Genomic DNA, 18988 nt, shown 5'->3' with positions numbered 1-18988 from the left:
TTGTTCTGTGAAAGACACTGTTAAGAGAATGAAAAGTCACAGACTGCGAGAAGATATTTACAAAATAGATATCTGATAAAGGACACGTATCCAAAATATACAAAGAACTCAAAAGTCAACAGTAAGAAAACAAACAACTGAATCGAAAAAAGGGCAAAAGATCTGACCAGACGTTTCACCAAAGAAGGTATACAGGTGGCAAATAAGCGTAAGAAAAGATCAATATCGTATGCCATTAGGGAACTGCAAATTAAAACAACAGTGAGACACCCCTATACATACTAGAATGGCTAAAATTCAAAAAACTGATAACACCAAGTGTTGGCAAGGATGCTGAGTAGTAGGAACTCTCATTCATTGCTGGCGGGAATGCAAAATAGTACAGCCACTTTGGAAGACAGTTTAGTAGTTCCTTATAAAGCTAAAAATAAGATCTGATAGAAAAACTCAAACAAACTTTTTGGCCAACCCAATAATATTTATTCTTACAAAGCTATCTGTAAATTAAATATATTTATTTAGCTATTTCTTACAAACGCATTCTCACCATACAATCCACCAGTTCCCCTTCTTGGTATTTACCCAATTGAGTTGAAGTCTATGTCCACACAAAAACCTGCACGTGAATGTTTATAGTAGCTTTCTTCATAATTGCCCAAACTTGTAAGCAACCATGGTGCCTTTAAATAATGAATAAATGGAATGTTATTTAACGACAAAAGGAAGTTAGCTATCTGCCTACAAAAAGACATGAAGGGACCTTAAAACATATTTCTACGTGAACGAAGCCAATCTGAAAAGGCTACATACTAGATGATTGCAATTATATGATATTCTGGACAAAGCAAAACTGTAGAGACAGTAAAAAGATTAGTGGTTGCCACGGGTTCAGGAGGAGGGCTAGAGGGATAGAGCACAATTTTAGGGCAGTGAGTCAATTCTGTACGATGCTGTGATGGTGGATACATGACACCATGCATTTGTTAAAACTCATAGAACTTCACAACCCTAAGAGTGGACCCTAATGTAAACGATGGACTTTAGTTAATAAAAAATAGAGTCAATAAAAATAAAAGAAATCATGATGAAACATTAAAAAAGCGCAACCTCAATAAAGCTGTTAAACAATAACAAAATCTTTGGCCGATCCGCACCTTCTGTGACAACGTGGTCACCTCTGAGCTCCCCGGCACACTGTCCTCAGCTGTGGGCTCCCTGTGGATGGAAGTGGTTTCTCCTTCCCATGCAGTACGACCACCTCCTGTCACCTTCTACAGCCTGGAGGGACTGTCACAGTTTGATAAGAGCACCTTGGAGGAGGCCGTTCTCAGAGTGATGCACGGGAGGCTCTGGGTCACTTGCTGGCGTTTGGTGTGTCTGGTCCCCTCTGCGGTGGTGTCTGCTCTGAAAGCCAGCAGCTCACTTGACAGGTGTTGCTTGGGAGGCCCCAGACCTGGGTTCTCATTCCTGCTGTGCTGTTAACTGCCTGTCATGTTTTGGGCAAGTCGCTTACTTTACCATGATGGCTCTCAGCTTCTTCGTCTATAAAATGAGTGGGTTTCCCAGGGACCTCTCAGGCCCCTTCCAGCTGCAGAGCCGGACTGTGTCCGCATTGAAGCTTCTCGCGCCCTCGTGCGTGGAGTGAACGTGTGCAGTGTGTGTTTCCCGGTACCCCAGGGCACTTGACACAGCAGAAACCCTCCCCGCGGGGCTCCCTCTCTGCCTCCAATTGCAGGCGGGGACCCGGAGCCCGACGTGCTCCAGGCTGGTTGCCCAGAGCAGGGGCTGAGGTTGGTGCTGGGTTTATGCAACAGCTGCTCCTCTCAGCATTGTTATTTCTCAGTCTTTCATGCTTTCATATCCCGTCCCAGCCCTGAACTCTCTCTTGGCAAAGAGTAACCCCTCCATCTCCCAAGAAGTGCCCACACAGCAATGTTCTGGGTGTTTTCTTGGCCTGGAACTGAGAGGTGGCTTGGGGTGTTGTCATTACTACAGAACTCTAGGGCTGAGAGTTGGAAGATTTTCCTGGTAACTGAGGCTCCTGAGAGCATTTAGAAATGTTTTGTGTTCAATCGGTTAAGTGTACATCATGGGACAGAAGATACTCTGTACCTGGTATTGTGCTGTGAGCGTACCTGTACTTACTTTAAAAAATTCTTTAAGGACCTTGAGACATACTTGAATGAGAAGCTCTGTTAGATCTGAATGGAATCATGGTGAAGTACCCGATCAAATTCTCAACCTGGATATCAAAGTCAAATGGTGCTTTCTGTATATTTAGGGGCCTCCTTCATCTGAAACTTATGGATATTCTTTTTGGTACTCCGTTTTGATGTTCCATTTTGTCCTTAAAGAGAGAGGGTAGAGTATCTGCTTCTCTAATATTATCTGGCCCTCTAGAGCAATATTAAAAAATTAAGCCCCATGGGGCTTCCCTGGTGGCGCAGTGGTTGAGAGTCTGCCTGCCGATGCAGGGGACACGGGTTTGTGCCCCGGTCCGGGAAGATCCCACATGCCGCGGAGCGGCTGGGCCCGTGATTCATGGCCGCTGAGCCTGTGCGTCTGGAGCCTGTGCTCCGCAGCGGGGAGAGGCCACAGCAGTGAGAGGCCCGCGTACCGCAAAAAAAAAAAAAAAAAAATTAAGCCCCATGAAAAACAACTTACCCAGTTTTTGTATGTTGATTTTTTTTTAGGACTTTGTTTAGAGAAGTTGCCTATTTCTTCTTCTACCAGTAATCTCCATGTGGATCGGGAACAGGATGTCATCACGTGTTATGAGAAGGCAGGGGACATTGCACTCCTGTACCTCCAAGAGATAGAAAGGGTAAGTGAGGACCATGTGTTCGTTCAGTTGATAATTTTTTAAAATTTCAAATCAGATCTCACAGAACTGTGGTCAGCCTCTGGAAGCCTTCGGCTTGTCTGTCTCTGGGTGCAAAGCTTTGCTTCTGTTCTTTAATGCTATGGAGAATATGGTGGTAAATGTGGCACCTTGTGAAAATAGATGGGTCAATGTTTGGGAAGCATTTTAACATCCTCTGACCAGAAATGACACTATGCATCTATTTATACCCTCAGTGCCCCGAAGCTGGCTACTCATTCCTGTTCTCATAGGCAAAACAGGTTGAGCTTCCTTTGTACTTGCGTGGATTATGTACCAACATAGGGTACATCTGGAGTTTGGGAGGCTTTACTTCAATGGTCATGCCAAAGGGCTGCTGGGGACTCTCAACCAACCTGCTTGGAGCAGGCTGTGTATCCTTGAGACCATCTGGGATGGTTTTCTCCCAGCAGTCAGTGGTTTGCCTCTGCTGTGGGGAATGAAACCAGAAGCTGATCAGAGGGCCATCTGAGGAGAGAACGAGTGAGCAAGGGACCCTGAGCTCACACCCTCAGACAGAGGACGTTGAAGGCTGGATGAGGCTGGGGAGCTTGGGCAACTTGTCTGTTTAGAAGGATCGCTGTCTTTGGCTCTGCTCTTCACTAAGTTACCTCCTTCACTTCTCAGCGTTAATTTTCCTATCTGTAAAAGGAGCATAATAATGGTTCCTACTTCATGGAGTTCTTGTGGGCATTGTAAAAGGTCGTTTAAATAAAGGCATTTAGCCCAGATTCAGAAACGAATTGGATTCTTGGTAATTGACACTTATTTTTACTAAAAACAATAGCTCCTAGTCAAGTCTGCCCCTTGCAGAGCTTCCTGGTGTTCTAACCAAGGCTCGATCCTGATATTTCCCCTTTCGGACCCAGAGGTGCATCCTGTGAGATTGTTTGAAATGAGTAGAAGTTCTGTGAGACTTTTTGAAAATGGTCAGAATCTTGTTTCCCATCAACATATGGGTTCTCTGTTTCCTTAAGGATTAGAATAGAGAGGGACTACCAAAGTCTTGATAGTTTTTGTTATTTTATAAGTGTACAGACTGGAAGTAGTTTCTTTCATAGAAATCTTTTTGTAGTGTGTTGATGTGGGTGGCAAGGATCAGAATTACCTTTCAAGAGCAGGGAGAGTAGGGTGAGAGCCACAGAGAAGAAGGGGAGAGGATGATGGGAGTGGTGTCTGGCCTGGCCCATACCAGAATGGATTATACATCATGGTTCGCGATATCCAGGAATTCAGGAATATATTTGGCTGTCTTGCCAAAATGTTGTTCTATGAGAAAGGAATTATTTGTTATTCAGAACCGATGGTACGATCTTTAGAGAAATGATCATGCAGCTTGATTTTAAAATCTGCATGATTTTCTTTGTCTACCTCCCTGATGGCCAGTGCTGGGCAGCTGAGAAGTCTGCTTATGCCAGCTAAGCTGTTCTTGTGGACCCCACAGTCCTTGCCACTTAGAGGACCTTATTTTGCATTTTACTCTCTTTTGTCACGCTGGGGCCACCTTCTCCTGGCTGGGAGAAGGGAGGTTCATCTGTTATGTGTGTCTTTAATGATGCGGGAATTGGCAGATCTGGATGTACTTCCTGTTGTGTTCCTTTATAACCACCTATTCACCACTGGGTTCTTTAGCCAGGCCAGAAAGGAGACTCTCATAATCATAGGATTTAAAATAAATATTTTTCGTGGTTTTGAGGAAACAGTGATCATAGGATGTTAGATTTTGAGAAAAAAATGGAGCCCCAGAAAGGGAGATCCCCAAGGACACACAGGAAGTTAGGGCCAAAGCTAAGATTAGAACTCAGCTCTTCTGACACCTAGTTCAGCATCACTTACTTCATTATCCCAGGCCGCTGCCAATAAATGTGGAACCCCGTAGTTTCTTACACCCTTATATATAGAAAGTGCTCAATAAGTATTTGACCAAGCAAGCCATAGCTCTTAGTAGTGTGGGGAAGCAGCCTCACTCAGTGTATGGTTCAATGTCAGGGTATATATTAGATGACTTTCACATTTCTGGCTCTGATTTTCCAGTCTGAGTTTTCCTTCATGGGGAACCACTTTGGGTCTCCCCAGATCCAGGAAGCTGGGATATTAGCAATGAGAGAGATTGAATGAATGAAACATCTGTTTTGACTGTAGTAGATGCTCAATAAATTATCTGTGACTAATTAGAAGTCTAGGGGAAAAATGACCTTCCTTAAGTGACCATTGGGCTTGGTGGAAGTTCAGGGGTTTTTATGAGACAAGACAATGGTGCCATGCAGAGGAAGGTACCTGTCTGGCCTTTTGTTTCTTCCTTTAACTTAAGTGACTTTTAAGAATTATGCTAAATTGAAAACAAGTGTTAGGAAAATAAAATCTGAAGGAAGCAAAAGACTGGGGCAAGCTTAGGTAAATAGTGCTTTGCTTTTCTGGGTAGGTAGCCCTTTAAGTAGAAAACCCCCACACACTCTGTTCCTGTGTTTGTTCTGCTGGGCAAAGACAGTCTTTCAGTGGTTTTTCCCCTCATTTCCCAGCCATTCTAAAGCGAAGAAACTTCTGTTTGCCGGAACCTTTTGGCATTTTATTTATGTGTTGCCTCTTAATGTCATTCACTAGCAAGGATAAAATTTGAGGAGAACTTTTGAGCACAGTTTGGAGTATTGTGGAAAATGTTTTTTCATAATCTGGAACCATCGATTTGTTTCTGATGCAGCCTCATTCCTCTTCTAGTTTCTCTAAGAGTGGGTATGTTTAGCAACGTTAGTGTTGTTTGTTTCCTGAAGGGCGGGGGCTCTTCAGAAAGCGGGCTGACCTTGGCTTCCCCTCCAGGCAGCTAAGTTAAGTTGGGAGAGGCAGCAGGGCCCAGGGGTTAAGTGACACCGGCGTTGGGATCCTGGCCTTGCCACCTCTTAGCTGTGGAACATCAGGCAAGTTACTCAACCTCTCTGTGCTGCCTCCAAACCTCAGCTGTAGAATAGCAATAATGATTGCTGTAAGGCTGATGTGAGCATAAATTGGGTCAACTCACGTTGTTCCCAATACATGTTTAGCACACATTAAATGTTCGTTTTATTGTCATTATCTGTTCCTATGTCACCTGGCAGTGGAATCTTTCCTAACCTTTGAAGATTTCAGATATTTAGATGAAAATATGGAGTATTTTAGACATGCTGTTTTATTAAAAGTGTTAAATAATTTTAAAGAGATATTTATGGAGTAATTTTTTCAGGAGAATTTGGTTTTCCATTTCTTGCCTGGAAGCTAATGGAACACCATCTTGCCTAGAGTCCCCATATCATATCTGGGTTCTGAATCTCTGTTCACCCCGGCTGTTTGACCTTGGTCCAATCGTTTATATCTGTGTGCTTCAGCTTTCCATTTTCACAGCGGGATTAATACTGCCTGACTTGTCTGGGGAAGAAAACCAGTGAGCCACCAGTGTTCTCCACCCAGTATGATAGGCGCTTTCCATGTACTGTTCTCCCTCCTTGTTCCAAACAGGGAGGCAGGGCCAAAGGAAATTTGAATACCTGAAAGCCGTGTGCATTGAATATTTGTTTAGTGTTGTCCTTGTTACATTAGGGTCACAGAGACATCTGCTAATAATTTTCTTTGATAGTTTGTTCTCTGAAGGGGAATGAAAAATACCTCCAAAATTATGCATATAGAATAATTTAATCAAGTAAACCAAATTAGAATAGATGGACATGACATAGGTTGACCTTGATTAGTTTATCTTTGGATGGTGGCATTACACCAACAGTAAATAAAGTTATCTGCCCCACAAGAAGCTTCTAAAGGTGCAATGATAGGAATAAAGATGACTTCACCCTCGAATATCATAATATGAGCCCTGCTTTTGGCAAATGAAATCATCCTGTCTCTGTCCTTTGCATGCATCAGCCAGCCAGCTGGGTATGGCTTTCTTGAGCAGAAGCCATGCCAGGGTGGAACCTTACCTTCTGCTGACAGTTCATTCCTTTACACCCTATTTTAGAAAAGAAGTTAATGCTAAATTATGGGACACCCATAGATTTTTTTATGGGCTGTTTCAGCATTGAAGTGTTAAGAAACAGCTGGTGCCCAAATATTGCAGGGCCCAGCCTAGACTTCATCTGTTCATCAGGAGCCGTTCACTGGTCATCGTGGTCAGTCCTTGAGTGGATTCTGTCCTCCCCACAGGAAGAACTCGCAGTGACACAGCTGAGACGTTGGATTCACAACTGGATTAGATTAAGGTTACTGTGTGTCTTGAACTCAAACAAGATGTCCTAAGAAAAGTACTCAGGGCTACTGACACGGAAGGCAGGGTGTGACTCTGGAGGTCCATGTGGCTGTGCTTTAGGGTCTAAAACATGAGACCATGAAAAAAAGATGGATTCTCCCTTCTCTTCTCCTTCCCAATCCCCGCCTTTTCACTTAAGCTGAAGCAGCAGGTTATAGGTCATGGCTTAACGTAATACTTCCTTAAAGAAATGTCAAGAAACTAACTGGCCAGTATGTTGCTCCGACTTTGAGGCTGCCATCTGACTGGCTGGGAAAGGAGGCTACAGCACACTTAAAGCTGAGTTAGAAAAGCCTGGAAACCAGAAAAGAACAGTAGCTTATTTTAATTTTTGTATGTTCTTGGTCAGTCTTTGCCCTCATAATTTTATAGCATTAAAGGGGTCTATATCTGTCTTTTTTCACTCAAGATTACATCAAAACTTCAAAGTGTTGTCATGGTTATGTAATATTTTACCAAGTGGATGGCCTCTATGATATAATTCACTTATAGTTGGGTATAGCCTGTTTTTATACTGCTCTGGTGCCAGCTTCCTTCAGGTAGCTTTTCCCTGATTTTGCTTTGTTTCCTAAGGGCAAATTCCCAGAAGTCGGGACATTTTTAACATTCTCGTTACTATATATTGTATCCAATTGCTTCCTACAAGTCATACTAACATCTTATACCTTTGGCCGTACAGGAGAGTAGTGGTTGCTTTGCAGTCTTGACGGGGTTGCATTTGTTTCTAAGTTACTTTACTGATTTGCTCGGTGAAAACAGTACTTTGCCAATTTGGCCTGCATTTCTTTGACTATCAGTCAGGTTGAAATTTTTTCCATCTATTTGCTTACTAGCTATATTTCTTTTCTTTTTTTTAAATCACAGCATTATTGAGATATAAGTCACATACCATAGAATTTACCCATTTAAAGTATTCGATTCAGTGGTTTTTAATACAATCACGGAGTTGTGCAACCATCACCAATACTTAATTTCAAAACATTTTCATCACCCCCAAAGGAAACCCTGTACGCGTTAGCAGTCACTCCCCATTTACCTCCAATTTCTCCAGTCTCTATAGATGTGTATATTCTAGACATTTCCTATAAATCAAGCCATACAACATGTGGTCTTTTATGACTGGCTTCTTTGGCTTAGCATAATGTTCTCATGTTGCAGCATGTATTGGTACTTCATTTCTTTTTATTGCCAAATAATAGGCCATTGTATGGAGATACTACATTATGTTTATCCATTCATCATTTTATCGTTTGTTATTTGGGTTGTTTCTACTTTGGGCTATTATAATAATGCTGCTATAACTTTTTGTATATAAGATTTCATGTGGACAAATGTTTTCATTTTTCTTGAGTATATTCCTGGGAGTGGAATTGCTGGGTCATATGATAACTTTATGTTTAACCTTGTTATATTTCTTTTTTGTTTGTTTATACTTTCTCTCTGGTTTTAGGATGTAGTATTATTCTTATAATTTGAATAAAGCTTTTATGCCATAAATATGTTAATCCATTATTATGTTTGCTCTGAATGATTTCCCACTCAGTACTTTTCCATTTCTAAATTGTTCATACATTTTAAATCTATTATATATATTAGTTGAATCTGATTATCTTTTTATTACATTTATTTCATTGTTTTAAAGCTGAAATACTGGGATAAATCTTCTCTAGGATATAAAAAGTTTTCAACCATTTTCCATTTTAAAAAAAAAACTTTTAATTTTCAAATCTTGTTGGAGAGATTTATTTTGGTGTATGATATTAGATATGACTCTAATGTTTTCCTCAAACTTCAGTACCATTTTAAGATGATCTTATCTTTCTTTTTTCATATTTTCTGTTATGTATTTTAAGTCATTTAATAAAATTTTAGACACAACAGTAATTTCTGAACTTTCCTATTTTGTTCTGCTAATCTTATATTGCACCAGTGTGACACTGTTTAATAAGTGCTTCTTTATGATATGTTTTAACATCTGAAGGGATTAGTAACTACTTATATTTCAGAATACCCTTTGTCCTTTTCTGTTGGTATTTCTAGATGCATTTTAGAATAATTGGGATTTGGTCAAATTTTTATTAACGCTATACATTGGTTTGGAGAATTATATTTAGTCTTTACTCACCTGTGACCATGATACCTCTTTCCATTTTGCAAGATTTTTGTTTTACAGACTTCAGTAGATGGATTGTATTCCCAGATCTTTTCTATTTGTATTGCTTCGCGTATAGGATCATTTTCTTCATTGTATTTTCACATATAGCAATGCTTTGGTTTTTAAAATTCAATTACAAAAATATTTAATGAGCGCCTTCTTTGTTCTGCATACTGTGCTTGACACCAGGGGCACTAGAAGAAATAAGCCACAGAGCATGTCCTCAGGAAACTTACTGTTTTCTGAGGACACAGGTCCATAAACAGCACGTGGACTGCTTTGGTGGGGAACGCTCAGAGAATTCTGCAAGCCCAGAGAAGGGTCTTGGACCTGTGCGGAAGTTCAGGGATGGCTCCTGGAAGAGATGACACCTGAGCTGAACCTTGAAGGCTGACAAGGATAGGAATACAGGGTTATCAGCCACAATACTGAACTCCTCCATAAAAATAGAGTTGATTCTTTTCATTTTTCTAAGGATATGAACATATGGCAGAGGAATGATTTTTGTCATTATTCTTTCTTCCTTTCTAGTGTTTTCCACTTTATCTCTCTTTCATGCCCTATCTCCAGACTTTTCTAAAACAATGTTATTATAAAGGTGGTGGAAAGTATCCTTATTTTGTTCCTACTTGAAGGTGATACTTTAATATATCTCCAGTAAGGGTTATAGTGTTTACATGCTCATTGAGTTTCTCATTTGCAGTTCATAACAATTATGTAGGTATATATTATTATCCCCATTAATCAGATGAAAACTGTGAAGATCTGAGAGATCAAAGGAGTTGTCCTAAGTCCACAAGTGGTGAGGAATGTCAGAACCAGACCTTGAACCTGGGCCTTTTGACCTAAAACCTTTGGCCCCAGCCCACTTTCTGTCATGCTTCCTCAGGTGTTGGGTGTGTGCTTTTGCCCAAGCAGGGTGTACTTGTTAAGGATACTTGTTGGCAGTCCTCTCACAGGGAAGTGTTTATCCACAGAAAAAGTGGTGGCTTCAACACTGCCAAACAATGCTCCTGCCCAGGCCCATGTGTTAGAGGCTCTTTGTGAGGAAGGGATTAAATCCAAGATACTTAGACTTCAGGGCAAACTCTGAGCTAAGCTATTCCCTCTCTCATCTACCTTGCATTTTTCCCATCCTGACTCATCCTGGCAGCCCTGACCTTGTCTTTTGGACTTTGTTCTGCAAGCAAATGCAGACTAATAGGACAAAGGGAGAGGAGTCAGACTGCAGAGTCAGGTAGACCTGAGTTTCAACACTCGTTAGCCATGTGATTTGGGCAACTTGCTCAGTGGAGCAAAGTCTCAGTTTCCCCCTCAGTAAAGAGAGGGTAATAGTGTGCGTCTCAGTGGGTTTTTGTGGGAGAATAAATGAGGTAGTCTATGTACCTACATAGTGCCTAATGCAGAATAGGTTATTTTCTTATTGCTTTTTTCCTTGCATTTCTTATTGGCCCTGCAAATTTATTCATTCATTCATTTACTATGTGTTTTATTCATTTACTATATTTACTATGTATATTGAATGCTTACCCTGTCCCAGACACTGCAGTAGACACTGGATATATTAGTAAATGGAATAGACATGGCCCCTGACTTTGCAGAAGGTGCAGCACCACGGAGGGAGACAGCCAATAATCAAGTAAAAAATACATTAATAGGGCTTCCCTGGTGGCGCAGTGGTTGGGAGTCCGCCTGCCAATGCAGGGGACACGGGTTCGTGCCCCGGTCCGGGAGGATCCCACATGCCACGGAGCGGCTGGGCCCGTGGGCCATGGCCGCTGAGCCTGCGCTTCCGGAGCCTGTGCTCCCGCAACGGGAGAGGCCACGACAGTGAGAGGCCCGCGTACCACAAAAAAAAAAAAAAAAAAAAATTAATAAATGCACTGAAGGAATAGAATAGGATGCTGTGGGAGGGAATAATAGAGGCAGGCCTGCTTTATGTTAGTGCTCAGGGAATGCCCTTCTGAGAAATGACAATCAAGCTGATACATGAGAGGTGAGAAAGAGCATAAGAGTAACATTATCCAGACTGTGTTTTAAAGAATTATTCAGGCTGCTTGTGGAAGGTAGAAAGGAAGTTAAGGTGCAAGAGAGGACATGGAGACTGTATTGAGGAGGCTGCTGTAGAAATCTCACAGGAAGTGATGGTAGCTTTGATGAAAGTTATGGTTGTGGAAATGGATATATACAGACATGTGAGAAATAATTAGGAGGAAAATCGTAATAGATTAGATGTGAGAGAGCGTCAAGGTCTCAAGGCTCAATCCCCAGTGTCTGATCTGGGCAGCTGGCTGGATGACGTTACAGTCGCCCCTCGGTATCTGTGGGGGATTAGTTCCAGGACCCCCTGTGAATACCGAAATCTGCAGATGCTCAAGTCCCTTATATAATATGGCATAGTACAGTCGGCCCTCCGTATCTGCAGATGTGGAACCCGTGGATACAGGACCAGCTGTATTTATAAGATGGAGTGATAAATAGAGGCTTCAGTTTTGGGCTGAATCTGGACTCCTAGGAGCGTAATCATGCTCAAAGTTTCTCTGGGGTAGAAGTTATATGGCTTTTGTCCCAGGAAGGCATTCCAGGAGCTAGGAGGGAGATGCCCAGAAAGGGGCCCTTGAAGATGAGCCCCATCCCTGAGGTTCTGGTATAGAGACCCTTCTTAAGACTGAGGCTGGACCAGGAGAACCAAGAATTTCTCCCTTCCACCACCAGCCACATAACAAACACAGCACCAAGTACTACGCAACAGCAGACTACTACTGGGAAAGGGGCGTGAATGTGGAGAGAGAACTCCTCTGTAGTGCAAGCATACAGAGACTGCTAAAAACTGAGGGTGGAATAGAAACACTGAGGAAAACCCTCTGGAATCCCAAGTCCCACAGTTAGCAGCCCAATGCTGGAGGAGTTTGAAGCCCGTGGTGCATTGGAGGTAACTATAGAAACAATAAAACCCAGCTCCAGCTCAACTACTGACTAGGTTGACTCAGTCCCCAACACTTAGGGCCTGATAAGAGAAAGGGGGTACACATTTTCAAGTGTAAATATTATTTAACTCAGTTTTTTTCTGTATACACAATTGTCAACAATAAATAAAAAATTAAGGGCTTCCCTGGTGGCACAGTGGTTGAGAGTCTGCCTGCCGATGCAGGGGACATGGGTTCGTGCCCCAGTCCAGGAGGATCCCACATGCCACGGAGCGGCTGGGCCCGTGGGCCATGGCCACTGGGCCTGCGCGTCCGGAGCCTGTGCTCCGCAATGGGAGAGGTCACAACAGTGAGAGGCCTGCGTACCGCAAAAAAAAATAAATAAATAAAAATAAAAATTATAAGATACATATATATACACACACAAACTGGAATAAACAAATCACTGTGACGAGCAATAAACAAAACAAAACCCAGAAATGACCCAGGTATTGGAACTATCTGATAGGAACTTTAAAATACCCATGAGTTATATGTTAAAGGATATCATGGAAAAGATATACAACATGCAGGAACAGATGGGAATTTCAACAAGGAGAAGGAAACTATAAAAAAAGTATAATTAAAATGCTAGAAATAACAAAACATGATATAAGAGATGAGGAACTTCTTCGATAGCTTTTAGAAGACTGGAAAGAGCTAAGAAAAAACTTTCATTTGAAGATAGGTTAATAGAGATTATTCAAAGAGAAACACAAAAAGAAAATTAAAAAGAGTGGGAAAAAAACAGAACAGAGCATCCAAGCGCTGTGGGAAAATATCATATATGTATTTGGTGCCCCAAGAGGATAAGAGAGAGAAACTGGGACAGAAGAACTATTTGAAGAGAAAATGGTTGGGCTTCCCTGGTGGCACAGTGGTTGAGAGTCTATCTGCCGATGCGGGGGACACAGGTTTGTGCCCTGGTCTGGGAAGATCCCACATGCCGCAGAGCGGCTGGGCCCGTGAGCCATGGCTGCTGAGCCTGCGCGTCCGGAGCCTGTGCTCCACAACGGGAGAGGCCACAACAGTGAGAGGCCCGCGTACCGCCAAAAAAAGAAAAGAAGACTTTCTTATGTTTAATTTCTTTAAAAGATAATCGACTGCCTAAACCAAAAATATGAACAATGTATTATGGGATTTATAATATAGAGGTAAAATGTGTGGCAACAATAGCAAAAAAGATAGTGGAGGAAATAGAAGTATATTGTTATCAGGTGTTTATACTATATATGAATTGGTGTAATATTACTTAGAGATATTATAAAGAGCTATGTTATAAACCCTAGGGCAGCCACTAAAAAATAAGAAAAAAAGAGACATAATTAACCAGTTGATAGTGGAAATGAAATGGAATCATCAATCCAAAAAAAAAACAAAAGAAGAAAGTGAGAAAAAGGAACAAACAACATATGGGACAATAAAACAAAAACTAGCAAGATGATTCCAGCCATGTCAATAATTATATTAAATGTAAATTGTCTAAGCACCCCAATTTAAAGGCAGAGATTTTCTATCTACAAGAAAATGATTTAAACATTAAAACATAGGTAGATAAAATTACACACAATAATCAAAACAAAGCTAGAGTGACTGTATTATATCATAAAGTAGAATTAGAAACAAGGGATATTATAGGAGATAAAGGGAGATATAATAAAAGGAGTCAATTCATCAAGACATTGTAATCCTAAAAGTATGTATACCTAATAATAGAGCTTCAAGATATAGAAAACAAAATGTATAGAAGAGTTTATAATATTAAATGTGTATAGTAGAAAAGAAGAAAAATTTCAAATCAATGATCTACATTTCCAACTCAAGGAACTAGAAAAAGATGAACAAATTAAAGCCAAAATAAGCAGAAGGAAGGGAATAAGAACGATTAGAACAGAAATCAGTGAAATAGAAAACAGATAAACAGTAGAGAAAACTAGTGAAACCAAAACTGGAGTCTTAGAAAAGATCAATAAAATTTGTGTAAACTATTAATAAGCTGAACAAGAATTAAAGAGAGAAGACACAAATTATCAATACCCAGAAAAAAGGAGGCACTTCTATAGATCTATAGACATTGAAAGGCTGTAAGGGAAAATTATGGCCAACTTTATGCAAATAAACTTGATCATTTATAGAAAATAGACAAATTCCCTGAAAGACACAAAGTACCAAAGCTCACTCAAGAAAGAATAGATAACTCAAGTATACCTATATGAATTAAAGAAATTGACTTTATCATTAAAAATCTTCCCATAAAGAAAACTACAGGTCAAGTTGGCTTCCTTGGTGAATTCAATGAAGAGAGATTCAGTTTAAGGGAGAAATGAGGCCAGTACTATAGAAGCTTTCAGAAAGTAGAAGAGGAGTAAAACACTCCCTAACTAATTTTATGAGACCAGTATCTCTTTTTTTTGTATTAATTGATTAATTAATTAATTAATTAATTTTTGGCTGTGTTGGGTCTTCATTGCTGTGCATGGGCTTTCTCTAGTCGCGGTGAGTGGGGGCTACTCTTTGTTGCGGTGTGCGGGCTTCTTATTGCGGTAGCTTCTCTTGCTGTGGAGCACAGGCTCTAGGCACGTGGGCTCCAGTAGCTGCGGCACTTGGGCTCTAGAGCACAGGATCAGTAGTTGTGGTGCACGGGCTTAGTTGCTCTGCGGCATGTGGGATTTTCCAAGACCAGGACTCGAACCCGTGTCCCCTGCATTGGCAGGAGGATTCTTAACCACTGCGCCACCAGGGAAGTCCCAGAGACCAGTATCTCTTATGAATACAGATGCAGATATCCTCAACAAAATACCAGCAAACTGAATCTAACAGCATAGAGAAAGAATTATATACCATCAAGCGAGATTCTTTTCAGAAATGCAAGGTTGATTTAACGTATGGAAATCAATGTAATACAACATATAAATAGAATAAAGGACAAAAACCACATGATAATGATAATCTCAGTAGATGCAGAGAACTCATTTGGCAAAGTCCAACAATCCCCATGATAACAAAAACACACAACAAACTAGAAATAGAAGTAAAGAAAAATTAAAAAAAAAAAAGAAGTTAATATCCTCAACCTGATAGAAGGCATCCATGAAAACCCATGTCTAACAACATATCTAATGGTGAAAGAGTGGATGCTTTCCTCCCAAGATCAGATTAGGCAGGAAAAAGAAATAAAAGGCATCCAGATTGAAAAGGGAGGGACTTCCCTGGTGGCACAGTGGTTAAGAATCTGCCTGCCAGTGCAGGGGACATGAGTTTGAACCCTGGTCCGGGAAGATCCCACATGCTGTGGAGCAACTAAGCCCGTGGGCCACAACTTAGAGCCTGCAAGCCACAACACTGAGCCCACGTGCCACAACCACTGAAGCCCTCTGACCCTGCACGCCTAGAGCCCGTGCTCCACAGCAAGAGAAGCCACCACAATGAGAAGCACACTCACCACAATGAAGAGTAGCCCCTGCTCGCCGCAACTAGAGAAAGCCAGCGTGCAGCAAGAGAGACCCAACACAGCCAAAAAATAAATTTTTTTAAAGAAAGAAGTAAAACTATATTTTCAGATGACATGATCTTGTATATAGAAAATTCTAAGGAATTCACACAAAAAATACTATAAATAATAAACGATTTCAGCAAGGTTGTAGGATACAAGGTCAATATACAAAAATCACTTTTATTTGTATACACTAGCAATGAGCAATCTGAAAATGAAATTAAAATTGTAATTCCACTTCTAATAGCATCAAAAAGATTAAAATGCATTGGGATAATAAAAAGAAGTTCAAACCTTATACTCTGAAAACTACAAATCACTGTTGAAAGAAATGAAAGAAAACCTACATAAATGGAAAGGCGTCCTACACTCATGGAACAAAAGACTTAATTTGTTAAGATGACAATACTCCCCAAATTGATCTACAAATTCAACCCAATCCCCATTAAAATCCTAGCTGCCTTTTTTGCAGAAATTGATAAGCTGATTCACAAATTAATATGGAAATGCAAGGGACCAAAACAAAATCTTGAAAAAGAACAAAGTTGAGGGACTCACACTTCCCAATCTCTTAACTTTCTATTGTACAAAGCTACAGTAATTAAGACAGTGCACACAATTAGTATTCCTGAAAAAGAAAATGGAAAAAAACAGACTAGATAAGAAAATGCAGTTATATAATCAAAGAGAAATTCTTCAACAAAGTAAGGCTTTATTCAGCACTTGCTACACACTGTGCTAAGTGTTCTATCCATTTATTATTCCATTTAGTTCATAGGATTTCACTAAGTGAAAAATTCTATTACCATCTCCATTTTACCAATGAGAAAACTTTAGAGACTGTGACTTGCCCATAGTAGTGGAGCTGGGCTTTGAACCCAGAATGGCAGCCCGAGTCCAGTGCCTTACTTGATACTACAGATCTGAATTTTTAGATTGAGAGTTCATACTGTGTTCCAAGAATAGCTGACATAGAATGATGAACGGCAAGACAACACCTGGTAGATCTTCTAGACTTCAGGGAGAAAAGGACTGCTCTTTGCAGATTGTCTGCGGGGAGACCAATAAGGCTGGCTTCCGAGTTGTCCACAGCAACTGTCGGTGCTGGAAGACTGGAGTATTGTCTGCCATGTTCTGAGGGAGAGAAAGTGGGAAATCTGAGAATGTCATACTCAGGTTTAGAGGAACAGAGACAAGAGACAGACATTCTTACACGTGTAAGAATTCAGGGCCTGTAGCATCCACGAGCCCTTTTTGGCAATATTCCACCAAGCAAGAATCAATTTAAAATAAAGAATTAAAGAAACGATGAATGCATTTGATTGATTGATTGAGGTATAGTTGATGTACAATATTATATGTTTTAGGGGTACAGCATAGTGATTCACAATTTATAAAGGTTATATCCCATTTATAGTTATTATAAAATATTGGCTGTATTCCCTGTGTTGTACTATATATCCTTGTAGCATATTTATTTTACGCATACTAGTTTGTACCTCTTAATCCTCTACCCCTATCTTGCCCCTCAAATGCATTTTGATATAGAACTGATGCAAAACAATTATGGGGTAGAACATAATTGTTAGGTACCTTGGCAATAAAAAACAGTACTATAACAAAAATCAGAGGCTGAGGAGAAGGCAAAGGAGAAGGTAGTATGAATATGTCAGTTTCCTCATTTTTGTTCTGGGTCAACAGATACTGTATAGTGTTGAAATGTGTAGATAAAAGAATGACCTACTTTCTGTCCTTTCTCTGGCTCTTTCTTTGTCTCCCTGTCTCTGTCTTTCTGTCTATATACACATACATATAACACACATGCATACATGTAATAAATATAACATATTTTTAACGTTAGAGAGACATAAATGTATGAACTATGTGTAAAAAAACCACATTTTTCTGAGGTTGAGTGATTACTTTGGTCACACTTTAGTTTCTCCTGTTAAATTTAAAATTAAAACCAGTATGTATAACAATCTCAATGTTTGTAAAATGATTTTTATCTTTCTCTCCTCTTGATACATACGTACACGGAGATAGCTGGGTTATCGTTCAATCAATGTTCACTGGCTATTTCTATGTGGTAGAATTTTGAGATGATTTTTAATTTTCTTTTTGTACTGTACTACATTGTTTTCACTTTAAAATAACCATGGCATTTTAAAAAATTAAAAACTATTATCAAAAGCAAATGGAGGATAATTTTTTTAAAGTTTCAGCATTGGACCCCCAAGTGGAAATGTCAAGGAAGTAGTTGGATATATGAGTCTGGGAAAGTCTGGACTAGAGATTATAAATTTGGGATTAGGCAGCATGTAGCTGATTTTTGAGGAGCGGATGAGATCATCTTGAGAGACACTTAACAGAGAAGGACAAGGGCCCAGAACCGCACTCGTGCATCTCCAGCACTTCGAGGATGGGTGAGGGTGAAGCCAAAAATGACAGTTCTCAGAGGCAGGAGGAACACCCACCTACCTCTTAGCACTTGCAGAGCCAAGGGCTAAGTCAAGAAGGAGCCAGGCAGTTTTGATAAGATGCTGGGATGTAGTTCAAAGGCAAGGGTTGCCCACCTGGCTTTCGTTCCACAATGTATTGTTCGTTGTGTGTCTTCTACTTTTTTTTTCCCTCCCTAAAGCTCATAAGGTAGAGAACCAGCAATTGCTTCAACTCCATTTGGAGAATAATTTCAAGACCTCTGAAATATTTGGGGTTTGGCGAACAGCTGGATCTTTGGAGAGCTGCTGACTCAGCAGATGTTGGCAGCATGTTTGGAGAGCACTCCTGTGGTTTTAAAATGGGCCACAGTAGCTTCTGGTTGATAAATGCTTTATTTGACTTGTGAGTTTAAGGAGAGCAGCCTCTGTAACCGTAGCTAAGTGTTTACACTTCACTGTATCCCCCTCAACTTGCAAGCCTTTCTCTTGACTAGTTGGCAGTCTTTCTGGCAGGGCTAAACACGTCAACCTTTAAAACCTTGTTATCTGCTGACAAGAGTTCAAGTTTGGGGAGAGGGGGAGTCGAGGTTGTTTTTCTCAACTCTCCCCTTGAGAATAGGTGGCTGCTGCCCGTCCACAGGCCTCAGCTCTGTAGCCTGGTGAGTTTGCCCTCTCTGGTTAATTCCAGAGCCAGTGCCGATCATGGCACTTTCCAGCTCTTTCTGAAGCTCATCAGACTCTGAAGGGCTGAAGCCACGGGCTACCCATCAGTGACCTCAGCC

At 40.7% G+C, this 18988-nt stretch overlaps 1 protein-coding gene across 2 annotated transcripts in view; it reads left to right on the top strand.

The window, feature by feature from the left end:
* The window catches only part of TTC7B (tetratricopeptide repeat domain 7B), a 239346-nt gene that overhangs the window by 55703 nt on the left and 164655 nt on the right, over positions 1 to 18988 (top strand). For both annotated transcript variants that reach the window (XM_089908118.1, XM_022576286.3), the window contains exon 4: positions 2694 to 2824. In XM_089908118.1, coding sequence (XP_089764244.1) covers positions 2694 to 2824 — 131 coding nt within the window. The remainder of the gene's footprint in view (positions 1 to 2693; positions 2825 to 18988) is intronic.

This window comes from Delphinapterus leucas, chromosome 2 (assembly GCF_059928025.1).
Source record: "Delphinapterus leucas isolate spDelLeu-1000000601 "Yukka" chromosome 2, BTC_Dleu_Yukka2, whole genome shotgun sequence".
NCBI classification, from domain to species: domain Eukaryota; kingdom Metazoa; phylum Chordata; class Mammalia; order Artiodactyla; family Monodontidae; genus Delphinapterus; species Delphinapterus leucas.
The sequence above is the reverse complement of the archived record's forward strand: the minus strand, read 5'-3'. Positions and strand labels throughout refer to the sequence as shown.